Source organism: Frieseomelitta varia, unplaced genomic scaffold, assembly GCF_011392965.1.
Source record: "Frieseomelitta varia isolate USP_RPSP 00005682 unplaced genomic scaffold, Fvar_1.2 scaffold_89, whole genome shotgun sequence".
Lineage (NCBI taxonomy): Eukaryota > Metazoa > Arthropoda > Insecta > Hymenoptera > Apidae > Frieseomelitta > Frieseomelitta varia.
In genome coordinates, this window is record NW_025110689.1 from 808,126 (window position 1) to 832,622 (window position 24,497).

The 24,497-nt window shown below is 40.0% G+C and overlaps 3 protein-coding genes across 3 annotated transcripts; 1 reads left to right on the forward strand and 2 right to left on the reverse strand.

Moving 5' to 3' along the window:
- Nucleotides 1-694: 694 nt before the first annotated feature.
- Nucleotides 695-16,365, reverse strand: LOC122537156 (serine proteinase stubble). Its single transcript, XM_043670139.1, has 11 exons — nucleotides 15,868-16,365; nucleotides 13,147-13,252; nucleotides 8,692-9,011; nucleotides 7,314-8,556; nucleotides 5,204-5,350; nucleotides 4,617-4,760; nucleotides 3,974-4,050; nucleotides 3,604-3,704; nucleotides 3,196-3,467; nucleotides 2,969-3,123; nucleotides 695-2,461 (listed from the first exon to the last, which is right to left on the reverse strand). The coding sequence occupies exons 2-11, from the start codon at nucleotides 13,250-13,252 to the stop codon at nucleotides 2,297-2,299; spliced, it is 2,730 nt and encodes a 909-aa protein (XP_043526074.1). The 5' UTR covers nucleotides 15,868-16,365; the 3' UTR covers nucleotides 695-2,296.
- A 3,213-nt stretch (nucleotides 16,366-19,578) lies between these two features.
- On the forward strand, nucleotides 19,579-23,583 carry LOC122537140. The gene is made up of 3 exons (XM_043670115.1): nucleotides 19,579-19,682; nucleotides 22,121-22,330; nucleotides 23,031-23,583. Exons 2-3 carry the CDS (start codon nucleotides 22,146-22,148, stop codon nucleotides 23,281-23,283), a joined length of 438 nt encoding a protein of 145 aa, XP_043526050.1. The 5' UTR covers nucleotides 19,579-19,682; nucleotides 22,121-22,145; the 3' UTR covers nucleotides 23,284-23,583.
- A 121-nt stretch (nucleotides 23,584-23,704) lies between these two features.
- Nucleotides 23,705-24,343, reverse strand: LOC122537167 (the record flags this gene model as incomplete). The annotated part of the gene is made up of 2 exons (XM_043670152.1): nucleotides 23,705-23,994; nucleotides 24,070-24,343. Coding segments are annotated over 2 exons (564 nt in total), but the record flags the coding sequence as incomplete, so codon positions are not given.
- Nucleotides 24,344-24,497: the final 154 nt, after the last annotated feature.

Genomic DNA, 24,497 nt, shown 5'->3' on the forward strand with positions numbered 1-24,497 from the left:
AGTAACATTTTATTCTCCATTATCAAATTGTTTTTTAAACGTTTAATTCACACAGGCAAACTCGCTTAATTCTTTCCTTTCTCGTGCCATTTAAATTCCGTAATTTGATAGAATTAAAAAAAAAAAAAGAGACTATACTATACTAAGGATTTTTATGCATTTATATATGAGAAATTTGAATGAACAGAAACATATGGAACGCGCAAATCAATATAAAATATTCAAAGTATAGGTGATAAAACGAATCTCTTAATTATGTTCGTGAAGAGTTTGCACGGATATTTATAATCTCGCGATAAACTAGATCCTAAGCTTGATTCTTAATGGGTTAATAATTGTTCTGTCATCGTGGCGCGTCGGTAAACAAACGATTCTATTATCCTGGAATTTCACGCGCGCTCGATATAGAGTAACAGACGATGTATGTGGGCGTTGCGTGTAGGTGAGATCTGAACTCTTACTTGAGACTGATTCGCAAATATCAACACCCACGTTGATTGGTCGAGAGGACAAACAGAATGGATCGAGGAATTGCATTCGACAAGCGGGTAATTCACTGAACCTTTTCTCGATGGAGCATCGATCTCTTTTTTCTTTTTTTCTTTTTTTTTTGTGTGTGTCCGTTTTAATACTCGACTGGTAAATATAAAGACACCGAGGGAGAAACGTGAAAGGGGTAGTAAAACAGCAAAAAGAGAATAACCGAGTGTAATAGAGTAAAACACGCACCACCAATCGATCAATTATTTACAAGCTCGGGGTTTTGTATTTTCACAGCCCCAACTATAAAATATATTAATAAATTATTTGTTCGCATATATCGGCTGACTATACGCGCCTGTGTATTATATTTGTACACACGCGTATATGTATATATATATATATATATATATATATATATATAAATTTTTATATATATATAAGAATTTTCATATAAATTAAATTAAATAATTTCTTCTCCGATCTTGCGACGAGAAATGTGTTCATATCTTTTCTTTCTTTTGTTATCGATTTCTTTTTAGTTTCTTTGTACGATCTACATCGCTATTGTAATACGCGTGAGCGTGGTGATAGTGAACACAATATACACTGTCGATTAAATCAATCGATCGAATAGTAAAACAATTTCGACAGTTATTCAGCATTTTGACAAATTGTTGCGAAAGATTGACGCAAGCAGCATCGAGTTTTGCTCGTCTGATATCGAATAAATCTAAAATCGTGTGATATCTTTAGCAGTCTCTGTGCGATTCGATAATTTTATTTACTCCACTATTGCTAGAAGAGTCGACTCTTTAACGATCCAAATGTTTGTACAGTACATTTATTCTAACTGTTGTCTATTATGTTAAGCACTCGACTACTGCTTAACAGTATAATATCGGAAGTTTTAATATCGTTGGTCACGTTGCACGTTTATCAGGCGTTTCTAACAAACGCAGCAGTGGAAGACTTCCCTCGTCAACGTTCTTCGCAGTTCGCGCTTCTTCCGTCTTGTCGACGTTGCATTATTTTACAAGCATTACAATTTACTGTGATATCGTGACATTTAATCGCTGGCTTGCCAACTTTTGCAGAAAAATCGCGTTACGGGCACGCGTTATCATCGGCCAGTTCGAACGATTCGCTCGGGTAATATTCGCTATTGAACGCGGGTCGAGTCCATCGGGAAGCTGGTTGATAATATCGACGTAAATCCAGATGTTAAATTCACTTTATCGCTGACGCGATACGATTGTCAATGAACGTATCCGTGAGGGAGAACACCGTTGGCATCGTAGAACACTATTCTGTCGACTATACGCTCGTTCGAGGACTGAAATCGTGACACGAGCGAAAGGTGGCATTACTTATCTACGGACGATCGCTTCATAGCTTCGCGTTCGAAACTACGTAAAACACACACGCGGAGTGAAACGATACGATTGATCAAAAATTCCACCTACACGTGGATAGTAACAGCGTCACGCAATGGGTCGTATAAATCACGTAACGCAAAACGTCAATCGTACTATAGATGGGACGGTGTTTGATAACATTTCGCGACGACTATTGCACGTTACATATGTAGTCGTACTTTCTCTCTCTCTCTCTCTCTCTTTCTCTCTCTCTCTCTCTTTCTCTCTCTCTCTCTCTCTCTCTCTCTCTTTTCTTTCTCAATGTTCGCCACACATGCAAAGTTTTCCACGAGAAAAAACTGTCGTATTATGCTATATTATGTACAGACGTTCGTGCTAGTTTTTTCCAGCAACCGTCACTTTTGAAACGATGGGCGGTCCCCCCGCTGCTCGGGAATTTAGAATTGGAGAATTTGGTTTATCCATTCGCGGAACTCGGAGATACGTGTGTAAACTCCGGGTTGATTGGGGACCGCGCAACCTATCCCCCAGCTGATCACCCCGGCCAGGATCCATCGTTTGTCGCGTGCCCTTTGGATCACCATAGGTCCGCCGCTGTCACCCTGCAACGACATAAACTCCGGTTTTAATTCTTGACACGTGACCATAAAATTTGGCGCATAAATCGAATTGTAAGTCTTGTAAGTCATTGTGAAAAAACTCGACAGTTATGAAAAATGTTTAAATGAATTTAAAGTTACAAAATTTGACAATCAATTATTTGAGACCATTTCTGACGATTATATAATATGTTTCAGACTTCGTGTTAATTTTTTACCACCTGTTGCAACAAACGTTTACAATAAATCCTTCTATATTTAACGTAATATATTCTTGTCAGATTTTAATTAATTTAAAAAACATGCAGACATAGTGTAATAAATACGATATACTTGTTTATTAGAATTTTCCGGGTGATTTAAAATTTTGTTAATATAATACAGTAACAATAGTGTCGTGTCTCTATAGAACGTTAATGAAACTTCAAAATGTTTCGTAATACATACATAATAAATGTCCAATTATATTCGATTACTCGATTACCTATAACACAAACGAAATTCTCATACCTCGCAGGAATCGAACCCTCCATTTCGCCATCCGGCGCAAATGAAAATGTGTGGAATGTGTTCGATGTATCCGGCATTCCTGTACATGATCTCGCACATTGTGTTATTTATCACGGGCACGGCCACTTCCTGAAGTGTGGATGGCAACGGACCCTCTGTGAATGAAGTATAAAATTAACATGTCGCTCGAAATACACGATCGCGAGATGAAATGAACGTTTCAATACCGTCGTAAAGTCGACCCCAACCGGTGACATAAGCAGTACGGCCGACGTAAGTTTCGTCGTCGTCCGGCAAGCAAATAGGCAGTACGTTCGGTTGAAACGGTGATAGAGGCTCGTAGAACCTCAACAACGCGAGATCGTATTCGAAGGTCCGAGGATCGAATTGGGGATGGCTGGCAACGATTTGAACTCTTCGCTCTTGATAGCCGTATGGCTCGTCCTCGTTCGCGAGGTCATGCTCGCCGATCCTCAGCAGCAAGTCGCTAGGTGGTACGCTGCGGATAAAACGTGATATTGGAGCGATATTATCAAACTCTCGATTACTCCGTTTTTTTGTCGGAATTAATTAATAATGGCGATAACGAAACAACGTCGATCGAAGGCGATCGCAATAACAAACGTAATACGAACTTTTCGACGCAATGCGCTGCCGTTATTGCCCAATTCTCGTTGAGCAAAGCTGCTCCGCACTTGTGCAGATACGTCGACGTTCTCCATTGTCGTAACGAGATCTGAAAAGAAAACATTGATCTTGCTTGAACGAGGCTCCGATTAGGTGCGCGAGACTCTGTGTATCAATTACTCGAGCACGGGTAATAACGTGCAACGATGAAACTGCGTGTATACAGACGCGTCTTCACGTTTCGATGAAGGCGAAAACAACGCAGCAATGAATAAGCAGTGACTAATAAATGACTAGAGGATTTCTATGTCAATAATGCACGATTGATTCTCGTGGACGAAGATCCTCAGAGAGGTTTCTCCAACTATGTGTACTCACTTGCCAAGGCCATTTCCCGAACGAACTGCGATTGCCACCGACGATTCGCGACTCTGGGAACAGTCTTCTTCCGCACACTGCAAACACAAGCATTGTGGAATTGAAGCCCTTGAAGACGAATTCGCGAATCTTAATAACGCAGCCATGTTGGAGAACGGGTATTCTATATTGGTCAGACTGGATGAACCGGTATCATCGCGATTGCTCCTTTCGAGCACGTTTCTTTTCTCTTTCTCTCTCTCTTCTTGTGACTCTGATTATGCGTACGATTCTCGACTTCGGGTTCGACAAGTGAAAAAGATCATCATTTCCAGACCAGCTATTCACGATCATGAATGGAAACGACTAGTCGATGTTACTACACATAATTCGCTTCGTTTTATGTAACCACGTTCCTTCATTTTTTTTTTTTTTCCTATTTGTTTTTCACAATCGCGCGAATTTCAGTTCTCTATATTATCCATCATGGATCCAACTTCATTATCACATTACACATCAAGCAAACGAGATTTAAATAAATCCTCTCCGCTCTAAATTTTTGACACGAGTGAGAAGATCAAAATTGGTTTCATTAAAAATTTATCAGGTTCGACAAGTTACTTCCGCGTAAAAGTGATCAAATGGTTTCAAGGAATTGGCTCACCTTGTTTGTAATCCGACATGTTGAGCGTTTCCATTGGTACCGGAAGCTCGGTGTCTATTGTCACGCTGGCGATCGAGGACAGAGTTGTCAAGATAGTGGGTCTCTTCGTCACATGCTCTGTACTAGTTTCTGTCGTTGGTTTAGCTGAACAAACGTGAATTTCGACGAATGTAAAATCACAGTGATAAAAAGCAGATGAAATATAGCGCGTAGAAATGAAAGCAGCCCTTGTCTTTCTCCAGAAAAGCGAAAGGATAGGACTAGTATTTTCACTCTTTGTTCAATGCAATTTAATTACAAGAAGAAAAGAATCTAATTAAATCACGAAGCTATGGATCTCGTGACAAATGTTTTTTATCGACTCACGAACGTAGTCACTTGCTATAAAAAAAAAAAAAAACTCTTGCGTGTTATGCAAAACTTTTTGAAATTTCACGTATACAGTGATCAGTCACCGTAGCTCTATAAAAATAATCCAACATTTTCGCGATACCACTATAAATCATTTTCTTACATGAATCGTATCGCCGTGATTTCTACAAAACAATTATCATTTATAAAGCGAACAAAATTATTGTATACTCTACCAGAAGTCGTAGATTGTGACGTAGAGTCTGGAATTAGTTTATCAGTCGTGTCCTCTGTTGTTTGCGGTTTTTTGGTGGTAGGCGATTGAATCATAATCCAACCATCCGGAGTGGTTATTATTGGAGTCCATTCGCTTTCCGTTTGATCTACGAAATGATAGAAAATTACCGTTCGGTACGGAGGACACGTCATCGTACAACATCCGTAGAATTTTCTGGTCTATGTAGTTGAGATGATCAGAAATTAGAACAGGTGTGCAGTTATTGGAAAATAATTCGACTCGTTTGAATTATAAAGACGAGAAAGAGAGAGACTGGAGGTGGAATGGAAGATGGTGGATGCTGTTGGCGGAGCATTCGTGAGGAAAGATTACGGTGGACGGTTTAAACCGTTACAACGTTCGGACGCAACAGAATTTCATCTCCTATCGATGCGCGGGGAGAGTACGACCTTTGCTTCTCTAATAAAGTACCTGTTCCAAGACACGACGATTAAGACGTCATACAGGGAAATTCATACTTTCAAGTTGCACGTGCACCTCGGAATGCAATTACCGATTGCAAGGTTAATTGGCGCGTTCTGATAGCTACAGTGACCGTGGTAAATATCGAAATGTACTGTACACGCGGAAATTGTAACTGCGATTATTTTTTAACTTCTTCTGCCGTCTATTTGCAAGTGATTCACGGAGAATTTATTTTTCACAATCGAACACTTCTTCTAGGTGCACTACCATCTACAAATGCGTGCAGTTATAAAAAAGTATCTGCACGCAGCACGTTGAATTTCGATCTTGAACTTTGCACGGAATGATCAAACTTGTATGTGGACGTTGATGCAAATTGATGTTTTTACGAACGAGTGGAAAAACGGAACCTCGATAGTGTAAATATTGTTACTGTAAATAACAGTTTAAATGTTATCACTGTATTTTTGACAGGGACTTTAAATTTACAGAATACGAAATGCTGATCAAATAAATATAGAAATTGATAGTTTATTGTTAAAAGGCCGTTTCTTTACTCGTTTTTTGCTAGTAAAAAAAATTCACGTGCTTCAATTACAATCTATCATCTGATCAAATTGCACTAAGTGTCCAAATATTTATATGTGTAAATCATATTTAAATTACATATTTATTCTGAGAATATTACGAGATATATGTCTAAATAAATATCTTACTAATTTTCGAACAATATCTTGAAAATTGCTTGAACGATATCATTAGCTGATTAAAGTGGAATTCGTCAAAGATATAGATAAAAACCTGATAAAAAAAAATTATTTGCGAATGATTGATCAAATTCCCAAGGTTCCCACGATTTTCTCGACGCTAGTTAATGCAAACGGCGTGCGTCTCGACGTGAATCGCTACCGAGATGATTTCCTATCGACGACAGATGGACACAATCGTCACGTTACACAATGGATATCCGTTTTCTTCGATTTCACCGAGCCGAGGCATTCGCTCAGCATGCAAATGAAAAACGCATGTTCGAACTGACCACACCTGTACGCGTTGGTTAATAAAATACGCGAATTATATAAAATTTACAGCGGTCGATTATATCAAGTTTTGTTTAATTGGACTTGTGAGTTGAATTACGCGTAGCTCGGTACCGTTATCGACAAATAATTCAATTTTATTCAGTAAGCTTTCGAATATGTTCTATATAAGAATACAATTCTGTTTATTTCTTTTCGTTTCGTTGTAATTTATATATTCTGAAATTTATATATAATTTTAGATATATTTTATAATTATATTATAACATATGCGTTATACGAAAGGTTTTGAAATTATGGGCCGTTACGAGATTCGACTTTACGTTTCTCCTACCGAATATTATAATAAATATACTTCATCTAAAATTTCTCTCGAATGTATAGAAATTCGCAGTCTAACTTGGATGAATTATTTCTTGGTTCTCAACCGATATTAGGCTATAAAATGTTGCAGTGGAGGAGTTAAAAAGAAAAAAGTTTATGATACAACAAAGAATACAGAATTTTATCCGCGAAAAATCATTGAAGCGTGAACCTATAGTAAAAAATTGCCAACTGATCACCGTGGTAGTTGTAGAGTCAAGGAGTTAACTGTTAACTCACCTGGTTGCGTGGTTACCGTCGAAGACATCTCCGGAGTCTTTGCGGTCGTGTCGTCCGAACTCGACGTCCATGTCACGAGTCCAGGTGAATAGGTTGTCTGGAAGGTTTCTTCCGTGGTTTGATTAACAACCGACACCTTCGTTGTTGGGACGTACGCTGGCGTGCTGATGGTGGTCGTGTCGATGGAGGACGAAGACGCGAAACTGGTATTCGTTACGGTTGAACCCAGCACAGTCGGGGGTGTCGTCGAGGTAGGCTTGCTGCTGGTAGGCTTGCTCCACGGTTTCGTAGGCTTCGTCGAGTCTACCGTTGGTCTAGGTTTCGTAACGGCAACGGTGGAAACATTGATCGACGACAAAGGTCCCGTTTTCTCAGTGGTCGTTGCGTGTTCTGGCTTGGATATCGGATTCGGGGTCGTTGTCGCGCTCGAGATCTTCGTCGGCTTTGGCCTCGGGGCAGTTGTTAACGGCTTCGCGGTCGTTGTCGTACGAACCGTCGTCGGCTTCACTTTTTGGGTAGGTCTGGTCGTAGCGACACTGGTCGTGAATTTTTGAACAGTTACGCTTTCTGTGGTAGTGGTCAGAGGTTTCGTCTCTGTGGAAAACGGGACGTTCTCGGTAGTGGTGGCGATGGTTGGTCGATGCTTGATGGACGTCAAAAGAGGTTTCGTTGTCGTCGTTGACAATGACAAAGTGGTTAAACTGATATTCGTAGTTGGCTTCACTGTTGTAGAAGAGGAGGAAGGTCTTTTCGAGGGTGTAGTTGGTTTCTTCGTGGTGGACGTTGGTCTCCTTGTAGTACTGATTGTTGGTTTCTTGGTACTAGTTGTAGGTTTTCTGGTGGTAGCGTGGGTCAAAGGTCTCGCAGTTGTCGCGTTTCTTGGCGGGAATCTCGTAACCGGAGTAACCCTTTGTGTCGTGGTGATTATAGTTTTCGAAGTTGTCGATTCGGTTGTTCGATCGGTAGTCGATTGAGTTGTCGTAGATGTGGTTGCGTTGGTGGGCCTCTGAACGGTCGAGTGAACTGGTTTGTGCGTCGTGGACGAATGAATTGGTTTTTTGCTAACGAATTTAGTCGTTTCGATGAACGTTTGCGTGGTGGTTGGTGGCCTTGTCGCAGTTTCTAATGTCGTTGGCCTTTGAGAGGTCGTTGGCACTGGCTTTTTAGTTGCCACTTTTGTCGTTTCTTTTACGGTGGTTGCTTGCGTGCGAATACTCTGCGTGGTGTACGCGTTGGTCGTTTCCTAAGTATTCGTAAGGGAGAATTATCTCATCGAACGACCATCGACTTCTCGAGAAAAAGGATTTGTCCTTGAGAAACTTCGACATGCTTAAATTCGGCATTGTTGAAGGATATCTCAAGTCGTAACTGCGCTTACCTCGGTGGAGTACGTTTCGGATGGTTTTTTCTCATTGATCGGTTTCGGCCTTGAGAAGTACTCGGGTATGTCGTTGCTCTCAATTGGCCCGTGAGTCGTGACGAACGGCCTTCCAGGCGATCCATCATCGATACTGTTGTCCTGGGGGAAAATGTCGGGTTCCTCGTCTATCTTGCAACAGCTACCAAAGTAGAAACGGTCGATGCAAGTACCAAGGTGCGTGCCATTCGCCTTCGCGCACGTGAATGCGAACATGCAAACGCCAGTCTCGCCAGTTCTCCGCGATACGCACGGCAAGTGCCTGATGTTCCTTCCCGTACCTGCGCACATTTTCAGCAGAAGTATTTTAAATAAAAGTAAAAAATGTTTCACTTAAATTTTAATCGTGTCGGTGGTTACATGTATGTTAAATAATTTCAGCGCAATATATTTTTGTACGTAATTTTTCTTTCAATAACCGCGAGTAAGATTAAACGAAACATTGTGACTCAGTTTTTGAATTCAAAACAATTGTCCCTTTTTCTCTCTTCTTCTCTCTGTAAAAAGTCAAGAGAAATGATTAAACGAGAGAGAAAGAGAGAGGAAGGTGCAGGCAGACAAAAGAGATCGACATCCGCGTTCTGTGATCTATAATCGAGTTAACTAACGTCTATCTTCGCTCGATACCAATAACTACGCATTAGCTGCTACGCGTTCTACATTCACAGTGTAACACTTGAGAAGGCAGGTATCATCATCGTTTATAATTCCCCTTAATCGTCCTACTGTTCAACCACGATCCTGTCACAGATAATGAACGATACCGAGCGGCATAATCGATTAATAATCGTGTCGAAAGAAGCTGTAAATCTCTCGACGGAAGAGCGCGTACGCTGTTCCTGGTCTTTAATTACATCCGTTACGGAGCGATTATTACGGAACCGTGGGCGTAATTGCTTTAATAGAATTCAAACACTTATTAAAGGGATAGAACGTATACATTGTCGAAGCATTCCAGGATGTCGTAAATGATAACATCGTAAAGTGCTTCTTCGGCTACCTTAAATTCCAAACGGCTAACTGAGAAACACAGCGACACGAGTTACAGTTCTTGGTTTATTTTGAATTTTCACACGTTGAAACTATGCTTCGAGAAAATACATAATTATGGTATAATAATCATACTAAATAATATACTGACTACGAAGTATTTTGATACGAATATTATCCACGATTCTGGCGGCATATTGTGCCAAAAATATAAATACCACAGAATCTTATCTCTCCACTTTTACTTACGTCCTGTAAAATAATACAACATTTTGTGAGAAAAATTGACGCAAAACTCGAACGATACTTCTAAGAATCGAGGTACATGTAATAACAAAATCATGTCTAACGCCGCTATTATTTTCAGCTGGTTAAGCGAGTTTTAACGTATCGATAGTACAAGTCGATGACGTATCCGATTTTTATCGCCAGACCGACGACTATTGGTTAGTTTCCAATTCGATCGTGGATACGACGATGATGCGTACGTAGCAGTGGCGGGCGTTATCGAAGAACGAATTGATGTCAGGCAAAGCAAAGCATCTTGGTACCGTTACGTTTCAATGTATGAGCTAGTTGCCCGACCCAAAAGTCGGTCACAGTCATAGCCTAATGTAACAGCCCGTTTTCTTCTAAGACACCTCACAGTCTTGGCCTCTCCTTCTCGTCTTCTCTCGCGCTGGCTACCTAACGAAACCCCTCGCCAACATTCCAAGGTTCTTTGACTCGCAGCGTGATTAAATCGACATACCTGACCCCCAGCTATCTCATAGCTGGAACAGACACGCCCGCGTGATGAACATCTGTGGCGGACGTATTAAGAAAAAAGCTGCAATGAAACGGCGATGATCCTTGCCTTTCGTTTGCCTTGCAATCGCGAAAGGATGCTTCGAAGTGGCTATTAATTCAGGAACAACGTCCCTGATTCACCTGAAGTTATTTCAATAGAGTGCTAAATATCAAAATCAACGCTTGACCAGTTAAAGCTACTTAATGAAATTAGGAAAAAATCTAAACTGTCGTCTCTAAAGGGTTAATAGAGAAAATGGCACAGAAAAATTTATTGCCTCTCCAAAGGAAATCCTCTGTCTCGTAACAGTTTCTCTTCTCGCGTTGAAGAAAATTACCGAAAGCTAATTTGCTAATAAACCACAGACGATTGATCTGATGTATGAAATTGGAGTACAGAGATGATGGGGTCGATGCTGTTGCCCTCATCGTCGTAACACGCTGCTCGCGGAATATTTACTTTCTTCTTGGCAGCGGAGGTTGATGGCCGTAGCGAGTGAAAATCGACCGTAAAATTATGTACAAACCCCTGCTTTCGGGTCAGTCGGCCAGTTCCCTTGTCCAAGATGTCCTACGTGTTCGGTGTCCTTCCGCGTAGAAAATGTGTGCTACCGGAAGCGTCGTCTGAGTCACGACCGTGGAAGAAAGTTACCGATTTCATTACGCACTTGTTGGAATTTCAGTCGTGGCCTTATCGAGCGTGTATGTGTTGCGAGCGCAAGCCCACGCGAATTTGTATCATCGTTCGAAAGGATTTCACTGACAATAACAAGCTGCTCCATCGAATACAGTGGCTTGCGAAAGTATTATCAAGATATTTTTATATTTTCATGATTCTAGAAGGAATGGAGTTTAAATAGAAAGTTTAACCAATGTAATAATATATTCTACATATTTTTTGCGTATGCTACAAAAGTCTATGCTAGTTCAGTCGTGAAACATGATTGCACACTATGAACAATTATTTGAAACATGTAATAGATATTGACAATCGTCTTCATTGAATGTTGCAGGTTATTAATGTAGTAAGTAACTCACTATTTAAATATAATTACTGTGCTTTAGTAACGCGTGTCAAATATATGCTTGCAATAAATATCTTGTTCCTTCTCGTGAATCGTCATATTTGGGTATAATCCGTGTCAATAATATTGCAATATATTTTCTATATTTCTATATATTTTTATATAATTCACGATGGGATTGCACAGATCTTTTGTTGCGAATCAGACTCTAAAGTTAACGAAAATATTTGTTAAACAGTGCTATTAGTAGACACGGATACATACAGTGTAATACATTGATGAAAGATTTCTATCTGCAAATCGAATTCGTACACTTTCGCGGGCCACTGTCATTTCACTTGTACCAATAATTTCGTAGGTCAAACTGCGCCATTGTCTATTAAGATTTTCAGCTGGATGGTTGATTTCGGGCCCGACGCCTCGAGGAATGGCTTGAATGAAGCGATCGGAATACCGATGAACGAAGATGACAAGATCGGGGAAAAATCAGTGTAAGTCGCGTGCACCCTGATGACCGGGACTGACCTACTTGTATAGAAAACTGACCAGTTCGCCCACGTTCCGTTCGAATCCAAGGTACGTTCAATGTCGTCTTGCGACTCGGACAAATCCGTGCGTGTGTACGCGCATACGCTCCAACACATCGGGGAGTATGCGTATGCGGGTTTAGCCCTGCCCAAGCGGAGTATTTGCGTACCGCGATCCGTTACTCAGCTGTCACTCGAGGAAAATCCAAGAATCGCGGAAAATAAGCAAAGTTTGCGGTTGAGTCGTGTGTGCAACAGCTCGTAACTCACGTAACAATGACTTTGAAGTTTCATTAGCGCTGCAACGAGACACGACCGTCGCGATTTTGCATTCGGAAAATTTAAAACGAATTTGAAAATTCGTACACGGCAGCTACAGAGAGGTATCTAGCAAAGGTGCAAGTGAATTTTTCATTAAACATTCCATTTTCTTGATGAGGACGAATTGTTGTTCCTCTTTTTCAGCTTATTCTTCCTCGACCGATCGCGCTGCCATAGAAACACAAAAGTGTTTAAACAGCTAATTATCCATTGTATCGGCAATATTCAATATAAATCGGGACCATTTTCGACATTTTTGTTTGCAACGAATGTATGTCATGTTTCTAATCTTTGTATATCGCGGTTATTTTATTATCTATGATGTAATTACTGTAACTTGCTAGATGATACAAAGTTTTATATTCTTGGACTTAATTAATTAATGGACAACGGTCGTGGCAGATACAACAGTCTGCCAGCTTCAGATCAGTTTCAAATTCAATCAATGTAATCGCGGTAGCCGTGTCAAGATGTTGTACCCAACACGCACGAAAAATCTGTGACACAAAAATTTTCTGCGGTGCGTGTTCAAATACTTTTGTGAGCCAGCAACGAGTTACACAGCTCTCTATCAAACGAACGAGTTTTATGACGTTGGTTCGATCATCCCCACATTAGAATACGTGTTAATTGTCTTCCAGAAGTGAAACGAATACTCGGCGCGAGTTTCACTTTGTTTTCATGTTACCGGTTGAAAGGCGAGCGCGGGCGCACGCGCGATATTTTCAGTTTGTGAAGAACGATGTTCAACCTAGGTGACTTACTTCCTGGAATAAATTGTGCGACATAGATTGGGGAAGCGGTGACGATATTCAGCAGCACGTTGGCTAGGAGGACGACGATCCAGGTTTTCCTTTCGCGATCCCACATCTGGAAAAAGAAACAGGGAAAAGAATATGAATCTCAGACGAACGCAAACGGCACATAAAATCTAGAAACGGTTAACTGTGTTGACGTGTCCGTAAGAATGTCATTCCTTTTATGAATTCCTGAGAAAATTCTCACGAAATAACGAAGGAGTCCTCTGCCCTCCTCTGATTATTCTACGCTTTTAAATATTTCTCAGTACGGACAGTCGAGTTATCCGTATCGCGTTAGAGTTTAGTTGGATCGATTTGAAGTTAGAAATTAAACGAACTATTGTAGGCTCGACCTATTGTAGATAAGGCACTCGTGTTAATTATCGGGAGCCATTAGAGTCGCAAATAAGATATAAATAATTGTGACGGTTTCTTTTAATACGATGACTTGAACAAATTATTCAGATAAGATACCAACGTGCGTTTTATCGAAATCGCCGTAAATTTGACAAGCCAATTTCTGATCGTGATCGGATAAGAAAGAAGTACATACATGGATAATCGTTTAATATGTGGCAAGGATCGACTACAGATCGTAGAAAATTATTAGAAAGATAAGAGAAGTATCGAGAGTCATAATTACGTCGCGGGAATGGAAAGGTTCGCGAGTGAACGACCTTGTGAGAACGGACATTCGTTTTCAGCAGGAGCACCACGATATTACCCGCTCTTGAAAGCAACAATAACACGGAGAAACAAATTCTTCCATTTTCTCCGCGACGTTGAAGCAGCACTTTCCACGTGTTCTTCCTTTCTGCCCGCCTCGACGATATTAATGTCGTTCACCACGCGACGAGCTCGTGGTTATTCGATGCTCATCGTGCAAGAATAAAGTTACAGTTATTCAGAAGCAAGAATTCGGCTGTAACGTTATATCCTGTCCAGTTGAACGAACGAATCGACCTTAGACTTACCGATTTCGGCAGTACTCGCCCCCTTCTTTTCAATAGCTTTTCAATTTTTCGACCGTTGTTATTCTCTCTCGGAGATGAGAAGAGGAGAAAAAAAGGCAGCGAGAGAGCAACAATCGTAACGTAAAGAAAAAAAAATAAAAAAAAAAAGAAATGGACGGGACGTTACGTCGGAAGTGGGACACGCGTAAAGACGATTCGAGTATCGTTTCACTTGAAAACTCAAGCGATTCTCATTTTCTTTCACGTTGCCCGAAGAAACGCAATGATCTCATCCAGTGTGCACTCGCTCCTCCTCTTTGAGGAAGTGATAAAAACCGTTACAGTTACCCAGAGGCAGGAATTCGGGTGGATGAAGCAACAAATGTCGACTTGTGAGTTGCGTCGGCTTGTCGATGGTCAGGTTACTGGTTTCCTGCTTCTGATTAGTTAGGCGACAGTTATCTTCCCCGTCTCGATTTCGATCGGACTATCCTTTTTCCCTTCCTCCTTTTTTCTTTTTTTTTTTTTTTTTCTTTTTTCGTTTCTCGACTAATCGTACTTTTAAAAAAAAGAGAGAGAGAGAAAGAAAAATTCTCGTAACGTTTCTGCGAGAGAAATAAACAATTTTCCTACGAAGAAAACTATGAATAGCCTCGAGTAAATTATCAAGTCGGTTGCTGGAAGTTATCCTTTCGAGCATTTAATGATCCCTATTTGATAGTTACGCGATGCAATCTGGTAGTCGTTTAAAAGCAAATAGGCGAGTCGTTGCTATCCTTCTTCCTTTCCTTCTACCCGCTACGTATAATCAAATAATTTGATCACCGAAGAAAAATTAGGATATCCTTCTTCGTCGTTGGATCGCTGCTGAAAATCGATCGGCTGTCTAATTTTCGCAATTAGGTGGCTCGTAGACGAACGTACATGCGTACGTACAAACGTGCCTCTGTATAAAAAAGCTTTTGTCGTAGCCTAGTACGTATGCTGTAACGGTACAAGCCACTTTCATTTGTACGCACGTATCTAATACGAGGCGCACATGTGGGTTGCCGCCAAAGTACGGCTGGCAGGAATAAAATAGCTGTTTGGAAGCGAAAAGTATCAAACGAATTCGTTTAAAATACAATCGCAAACACTTTGTTTTAATCGATGGATCTGTATCCTTATTGACAAAAGTCATCGATTTTAACGTAAAATCGATCAACGGTACATTTTACCAAATTCGATTTCATCGAATTACGCCAATTCTCTCGAGGATAACGAATCGCGTTATTGTTTGATTTACGCTCCATAATCGGCGAAACAAAATTCTAATGAAAAACAAAACGAGTGCATACACGAGCATGGATTTTGTCGATTTTCTTCAGTTTCGTTTGATCTGCTCGTGCGAAATAAGGAGGCAATATCATCGAGAGAATGACATTCATACTAAAACCGCGGCGTTTGTGAAAGTTCGAATTCTCCTTAAAGGAACGAACGGTATTCGTGAACGACATACGGCTCGCATTGGCAAATTTGCGGCAGTGAGAGATCTGAAATTTCTTTCTCACGCTGCCGACATATTTTTTCTATTTTCAAAATGAATCTCGAAGCAGATTCATTACAAATACCGTAATCTATCTCGAACATAGGTTATCGTACACCGATTGATCAAAATAGAAAACTTACTTCTTTTTTTTTTTTTTTTTTTTTCTTTTAAAACGAGGATCTCGAAAGAGAGAGAGAGACTTACCTTTTCTGATACCGGCGGACGATTGCAACGATGAACGCTACTTGATGGTCAGACTTCGAGGAGCATCATCCCCCCAGCAGGCTTCGAATTCTCACCCTTCGCGAAATGCGCGAAATTTTCGTGGCTGTGCGGCGGAACTTTGTACACGCGTTTGGAAATTTTCTGCCGGGAACCCCGGCAGCGAAGGTAAAGGTAACAAAATTTCGACCTGCGTTCGTCACAGGTAGCACCGATCGAACTGGTTAGACGATGGCCTTTGCGTAGTTCACGACTTCTGGATCACCGATCCAGGTGCTCTCGGGTGCGCTCCGCGTGCACGAATCCCAACACGGCGCATCGTTGTCCGTGAAGGCCCCACCATGACCGATAGAACGAAGCCAAGCTAAACTACAGGACGATTCCGCACAGTAGACCGTACCAGGGTCGAGGATATTCCTCGTGCCAGGGACTTTAGCACCGGCTCGAGGTGAGGTGGTGGCAATGACCGTTCTCCTCCGTTGCTTCTCTCCTTCTAAACGGACGATCGTCCTCCTTCCTCCACTTCGTGCCTCCTCTCTTCGAGGGCCTGTTGGTTCATCCTCTTCTGGCCTTTTCGACGTCCCCACTTTGACCTGGTTGTCGCCGCGTCTCGCCGTATATCCAATTGAAAGGCGTACAGCCTCGTCTTCGGCGTTATCCTTGACTCTTTTCGGCCTTTCGTTTCGATCTTTTCTGCATCATCCTCTGGGATCAGCGATCCAAGTCACTGTCAATTATCGCACCCTTCAGACGTCAGTTTAACCCTTCGAGTAACTACTCTTTACGTCAATAGTAGTTCGTGTTTGCTTTGATCGTTCAGCGACGCTGTCGTTTGATCGATCGAACAAATTCGAAACTATGTATTTGAAGGAATGGAGTATCCATTTGTTAACGAACGACTATCGGCAAATCTTATCGAGAGTTGGAAGATTATCATTGTGAAATTTACATACGACTCTGCAAGAGAATTTCTCGCGGAAGGTCATTACTCTTACGTGGCACTTATCTTTCGAAGGTAAGTCTTTCCACCTGTTGGATCGACTGATTTGTTCAACCGATAGTGGCCACGCAGCGCCCTCCTACATTTTTAATGGCCGCTCGTGCTGGAAGCTAGAGTCGAGAGCGGTTTGCTTCAACTTGCGCGAACGCAGATATATATGTATATATATATATATTTCGCGGGAGATTTCTCTTATCTTTTTAATTAATTTCTGTCGATTTCAGTTACTTACGGACAAACGGTTCTTCGCAATATCGAGCATCGTATACAAGTACAAATCTAGTAATGCCAGCAATCAGCAGAAAGGATAGGGAAGGATAGAAATTGTTATAAATCATTCGATAAGGCTTCCTGACAAATGTGAAATACAAGAATTACCTGAAAGAGATAAGCATCGACTGAAAAAAGGAACACTTCGGATAAGAACTTCCGAGAAATTCTTTTGTACAAATTAAGAACGATTCTCGCGTATTTTTCTCTTGAAAGTTGCAGTTTTGGAAATTTTGACGTACGAACACTCGTCAGATTCGATAGGAAACGATCCAAAGAATGGAACAGGGTTCAACTGAACTCCTACGAATCTTTTTGCAACGGTTGCAGCTAATTGTCTTGTGATTCCGCGGAATTTTGCAAATACCAAGAACATTCTCGAGAATATCGAGAAACGAATAATCTATTGAGAGGCACTACAGCCCCGTTGATTCGCGAAATGTAGTTAAGATTCGATAAACACGAACATATGTTCTCTTGATTATTGAACATTCAATAATCGAGAGAACAGTTATCACAATGACATTTAATCTTTGGTTGTACGAGCATTATTCACGATTATTTATAAAAGATTTTGTATTGTATCGATCGGTGAGATTCAATAGCACGAACCAATCGAATCTTAAACAGAGAGCGAATTAACCCTTTCGAGACTGGTAACGTATATGGATAAAGTGGCCGGTGACGCACCGTAACAGATAGACGATTCTAATAAAAAATATGTCGATTTTGTATTAGATAATCTTCTAGTTAAATGTCGGTTTCAGAAACATTAAGAGATGATCAAGTGTCTGATGATTTTCTATACATTCAAAAGAGAGGTCAGACTACGACTCATAACTTAACCATCGGACATATTATTTGAGTATAAAAAGAGAATGTCGTGCAATTATTATTAACACACATTAATAAAACTATAATTAAAATATATTTTAAGAAGCTAAAATATTTCATTCACGATGTAATATAAAAATTTTGGTTGACTTTCGAACCTTGTTGGCCCCTTGAAGTTATAAAATAAACGTATGTTCATAAAAATAATAATAATAATAATAATACAATGATTACAATGGTACGTCCAAAGAGCTGAAATATTCGATAAAATGGAAAAGAAAAATTAGCTTTCAAGTATACGTGGAAAAATAAATATATTCAACCAGCGGCGTGTGCGTGCGAATATAAAACTTTTATGCCCGAGAATCCACCAGAAGCCTGTAGGGCATCTTTTAATTAATACAGTTCCCTTTCCCGTTCGCGTGCAGGAAACGTTCAGAAACGTGTCTCTGCGAACTCTTTTCCTCATCTATCGATATGCTCATCACGATTCTTCTATCAAAGCTACGAGCCAATTACCACGCCGATATTAGATCGCGATTTATTTCTAAGACATTAATTCGCGACATTCCTAAGTTTTGGAAAGCCCTGTCTCAGACTTTAACCGTAAGATTTAACTATTATAAGATTGTATCGCGTGGTTATTCTACTTTTAAGTTTCAGCAGCGGATATCCATTCGATTTAAAGAGTGTCGAGCGGATCACACTTTACTTTAAATATAAAGTAGATTCGGGAAACAGGAGGAGGGAGGGTGATGTCATGGAAATTATAACTATCGAATACACGTACAAGAATATCGAAGAAACGATAGTGAATTGATCGACATAATCGATCCATGAGTTGAATGTTATTTTAAGAGATATCCTGCTTCTTTGGAAAGGAAGACTTTCGATATTCTCCACCGTGGTTACGAATGCACGCAAATATATATATTTAAAAGAAGATAGTTAAGATAGTTTTAACAAGCAAATTATAAGAGGAAATTAGGATTCACAGGGCCATTCGAGAAAATTGTTGATATTAAATTGAAACTATTGTGCAATTTTCATAAAAAAGAAAAGTCTAATATCTGCGAATATCCGTCTTTACGGGAATGTCAGGAAGCTTCATAAAATCTACGCGGCAAAACTGCAAGACAATCTGATTACACTTTTGCAACGAGTTTTATTGCTCGCAAAGAGGGAACTGCTTAGGAAGGAACGTTTATCGTTGAACGTGCGGACGTCGCCTTTGGAAAACGGGTTTTATTTTTCATCAAACTTTTGTCGCGCCATACGTTGGGAAGGTTGTCTCTTCGCAACATTTCCATAACATGGAAAAGTAATTTAAAGGGTTGACGTTGAACCACCGACCTCTGATAAAAATTGCAGAGAGTATAATCGATCGTTCTTGTCGAAGCGAATCGATCCTTCGGATCCGTTGGATCGTTAAGCGTGTTGTTTGATACATGAATACTAAGGATCGAAGGGAAAAGGGATCGACAGAAAGATAGTGGGAAAGATGACTTGGTGGGGTTGAATCTCGTGGATTGGCTGCGCGATTTGCCGCCGAGGGGATGCGCCAGAGGGTTGCCTTCCCAGGTATATATACTCCCGTCCTGCGGCGCGAGCGGCCGATTCGATTTCAACTCCTGAATATTCCGACAGGATACGGGAATTTTTTTCGTGTCAGCGGACTCGTGATCTCAGATCGGTGAGTAGTAACTTACAATCGAATTCCGTCGTCGATGAATCTCGAGCAACTTCAATCAGGGCACCGATCACTGCAAATCGGTTTATTTTACCTATTCGTGTCAACGCGATCGTTCTTATCGAAATGTCGTAGGATTGTGACACTGTACACTCTGAAGTTCGAAAAACAAACACAGCCTTGATTTGACCGATAAACATCGAAAACTTTTTTGTGTGAAATTACTCAATATTTATTGATTTTTGTGCAAATTCGTGTTTTCTTAAATATAATTTAAAGAATAGAACCTCGGTAAGAAATTGTTTTACTATATGTGAACTGTGTGTATAATATTTTGAGTATTTCACGCATTTTCTCGCATGTGCAATTTCGTATCTTTAAATTTCCCGTAAATGGAGAAAAATTATTCACCTGTAAATAAAGGAAGTTTAGTTCCGTTGCTTCAGATCCAAACGTTTCTTTCTTCGTCAATTAGAAATTATTTCTCGTATCTCGTGCTCCTCGTAAAATATAAAAATAATTTATCGCCGGAAACTAATCATCAAGACGCGTAATTACAAATTAGATTGAATCGCGTTCACTGTTTCCTTCGTTTTCATCTACTACTCGAATAGCTTAATTCAAATTTCGTAAGATCAATTTGTAATCGTTGGACTTCCACTTGAAAATAACATTTCGCGATCGGTTGGATAAACTCGTTATTTCCAATTATTACTTGATGCACGTCTGCGCTTATCACTGTACGGCAATCGGTTTTACATATTCAGTGAGAAATCATTGTCTCGCCTCGTGTCGTTTCGCTTCTCATGAATATAAACTTTACGTTTCGATCAGATCGATGCAAATGAATTGCCCGCTGATAGTTAAATTATTGTGCGCACTCTTCGTTGCACTCTTCCTCTATTGAACTTTCGAATTAACAAGTTCCATTAATTAAGTTAACGCTCGTTCTTCATATTTCCAACTATCAGCGAGGTTCAAAGCAGCGTAAAAAGTTAATGCATTTGTAAAACGACGCGATACGTAAAACGCCCGGCATGTGAAATCTTTTCGGAATATTCGTTCTTCTTTATAAGCTCGTTGCTGGATTATCGAGCTTATACGAGAGTATCTTTTGCGTACTTAATTTGCACCGAACGACGCGACGTGTATTCCTTTAGACCACGGATCTCTGTGAAACGAGAAGACACACGATTCGACACTCCTTTTAGAAGAACCGATCTGTGACGCAAATTAAATCCTTGACGAAGCTCGCATATTGTTGACTGCGGATGTTTTGTACAAATTTACAATTCTGTCAATATAAAAATGTAGAAAGAAATGGTTATCTTATATAGAGGTTTATCTTATCTAAATACAGGTTTATTTTATTTTTATAAAATTACATACGTCTCGCGTATTTTCGCTCTTTTAAATTTTGTGTGAAAATCCACGAATTTGTTAATCTTTGGAGAACCGTGACGGGCTTATTAAAACCCTGATTAATTTACTTGTATTGTGTTGTACTACGGCGGTTTTTTATGCACGTATAGAAAACTTTCGAGTGGAAAATTGCGCGTAAAACAATTTCCTATCGAGACTTTATTTTTTCTCGCTCCGTTTTCAAAAATATGAATTTGCATAGGAATTCGCGGCCCAGTTAGCCGAAAAAATGCAAAACAAAATAACAAGAGAACGGGACATCGCGTCGGCGAGAGTTAATTTAGCATATCGCTGTTTTGTATTCCGTGATCGTGTGAAACTCGTATTATCGGTAAAATCATCGCACGAAAGACGATCTGGGACGATCGGATCGAGTCGACGATTTACTTTCGCGAAACTTTGAGAATTTCCGAAAATTATTGCGATCCAGGACTTGCGGGGCACGGTGAATTCTCGAACGTGAATTGACAAGTTGACCAATGCCTGTTCGATATTCAATTTTAAATCATCAGCTACTTGCCGCGGAAAGTTTTCGACTTTCAATGAAGTTGCAGCAAACGAGCGACGGTGCAACAGGTAACTCGACTTCGTCTTTAATTTCCATTTGCAGTTCAAACCTCTCGTTATCCGGAATTGTTCTAAATTACTTTTCACGGTTGATCGAAGTTAATTTCGAACTAGAAGTCCATGGTTTATTACATGAACGCTTCTACGTGCCTGAACACTGGATATGAAACAACCGATACGTTTAACCGAAGTGAATTAATAGAGATTAGAAAACATGTTTCGTTTCGTCATGCGATATTCATTGAAAGCGATACTAATTTTTATTGAAACAGCTGTAGGTAATTGACTCACGAGGCGGAAGAATTTAAACAAGTGGAAATTCTAGCTTGATTTACGAACGTTGGATATAATTGTGTTTTGTTAGATAGTGAATATGTGATCCAAACATCGTGAAAAGATGTACTGTGAAAAAGATGTTTGAAATTTCTCTCTGTTTTTTCTTCTTTTTCCAGTAACTGGTGACTCTTGGCGAGAAGAATGCACTCGCGTTCAAATAGCATCTGCTTGTTTCTCGTTCTTTTTATTTTTGGAGCTGTCGTTGTTCACGGCGAACCGCAACCGATGGCCAGACCAACTCGGCCAGAAATATTTACAAGTCCGGAAGAACTGAGAAGATATCTCGATCATGTTAGTGATTATTACTCCCACAGTGGGAAAGCGAGGTAATCATGGATTGTTATTTGACACACTTTATAAGATTTGATAACTAAAACCGAGCAAGGGATCGACTCTGGTGGAAAGATAAATCGAAATTGTAGACTGAAGTTTCTGCATACGGGACTGTGCAAGAACGATCTTGAAAATCTGCACGTGTGCTAATTTTGAGTGCACTTTTGTTTACGACGTTTTACTGACAAGTTAATAGTGTATTTTAGAAGTAGTCGGAAACTGTTGAAAAATCGAAGGTAACTTTATTTTTGAAGAATTAGAAAATACAAATAAATTCATCAAGCACAATTATTGTGCTTGATGAAATTATTGAAACTAATACGTTCGTTTTTATTTATGAAATCATGTAAATCAAATACAATAAACAGAAACTATGACGGTAGTAACATAAAGCTATCAAAGAGAAAAAGTAGAGCGTTGGATCTTCAAAATCGTTTCTTTCGATAACAAAGTTTATTAACTTTATTTTACATTTTCTCACAAGGATTCTCCTTGCTCGGTTGTGATCGGATACCTTGTATAATAAACTCTTTGACGCAATGAATTCGTGCGAAGTCCTCTCTCAGCGAGCATAGAACATTTCGAAAACGAAACCTTCGAACGAACATTAAAACCGCTGATTGATAGTTTGAATGAAAATGATTACTTACGGAAGATATAATAAATTCTAATTCGTATTTAATACACGGATAGATACGGGAAAAGGGGACGCGTTATGTCATCTGTACCAGACATGAATTATGTTTGGGATACGATGAAAACAGTCCTGTCGGAGAATTCTCAACAATCGCAGCAACCAAAATTGGAAAAGAGGAAGGAAGAAGAGAACCGATTTCTTAGCGAGCCGGGAAGCTATGGTTCTACTAAGGAGGATACTTCACGGATCGACACCAGACCCTGCCACGTATTAGACATAGTTGGAAAATACTACGATGACGTGCAATAAAATACTTTGCGTGTTCCGTGCTCCGTTCACAACGCCTTGTTGTTATTCGATTATTTGTCACTTGTTTCGTTTAAATTGCTTGTCAACGTTATAACGAAAATGATTATTCTGCTAGTGAACAAGTTCCCCAAGATTAGAAAGTCTTCTCGAATTGGAACGAGGATGAAGTGACGACTTGCACGAGTGTCAATTGAAAGTAAACAACGTATTTTATTTTATGCATTTTGCAACGTTTTATTGCCAGTTAAGATTTCACAATATGTATGTTAAAATACACGCATTGCGAATATTAATTATAAAGAATTACATAGAGTGCTTAATTTATGTAACATTCCTCCAAGTTTGGATGTTTCTTTTCTTGTTTCATTGATGAAACTCGAAAACGAGTGTCGTTGAAACAAAGAGATCTTTCCTTTTCTTTTCAATTATCAAAATATTCGACATTTGAGGTAGAATGAGGGCAATTATAATTATCTGGACTGTCGCAACTACCAATTTTTGGGTTGAAAACATGACCTTGGTAGCATGAATAAGGTCCACTTTTTACTCCGTTAGTACATCTGTAATACTTAGTGCAGTCTGGTTCATATGCTATAAGCTTTGTTTCATTCGTTCCACAGTCCTTATTTGGTGGCAGTGTGATTGGTTCCGTTGTGGATTCCGTTGTTGTCGTTATGGGTTCCGTTGTTGTCGTTGTGGGTTCCGTTGTTGTCGTTGTGGATTCCGTTATTGTCGTTGTGGGTTCCGTTGTTGTTATTGTGGGTTTCGTTGGTGTCGTCGTGGGTTTCGTCGTGGGTTCAGTTGGGTTCACATTATCGCATTTGGCTTCTGGATTTTCTACATTGTGCGGCCAATCGCAGACTTGGAGTTCTGGATTAAAAACCAATCGTTTCGACCCGTTGGGATCAATTAATGGACAGCATAGTAGATATGCTTCTCCTTCCGCGCATTTGTAAAATTTATGACAGTCGTCGGGATAAGGAATGTGTTGCGTTACGTTATTGTTTATTTCTTCGAGACATCTCTTATGTGGACCGCAGTTTTGGGGAGTTTTAGGACAACCATCCGTTTGACACTGTTCTTTCGTCGCCGCTACAACGATCACAACCAACAACACGCACAACACTGAAATTTACAAAAAGGAAACATTATTGTAATTCAATAAGTTTTACAATTTGTATTTTCGATCGCAGATTTTTATTGAATGTTCAGAA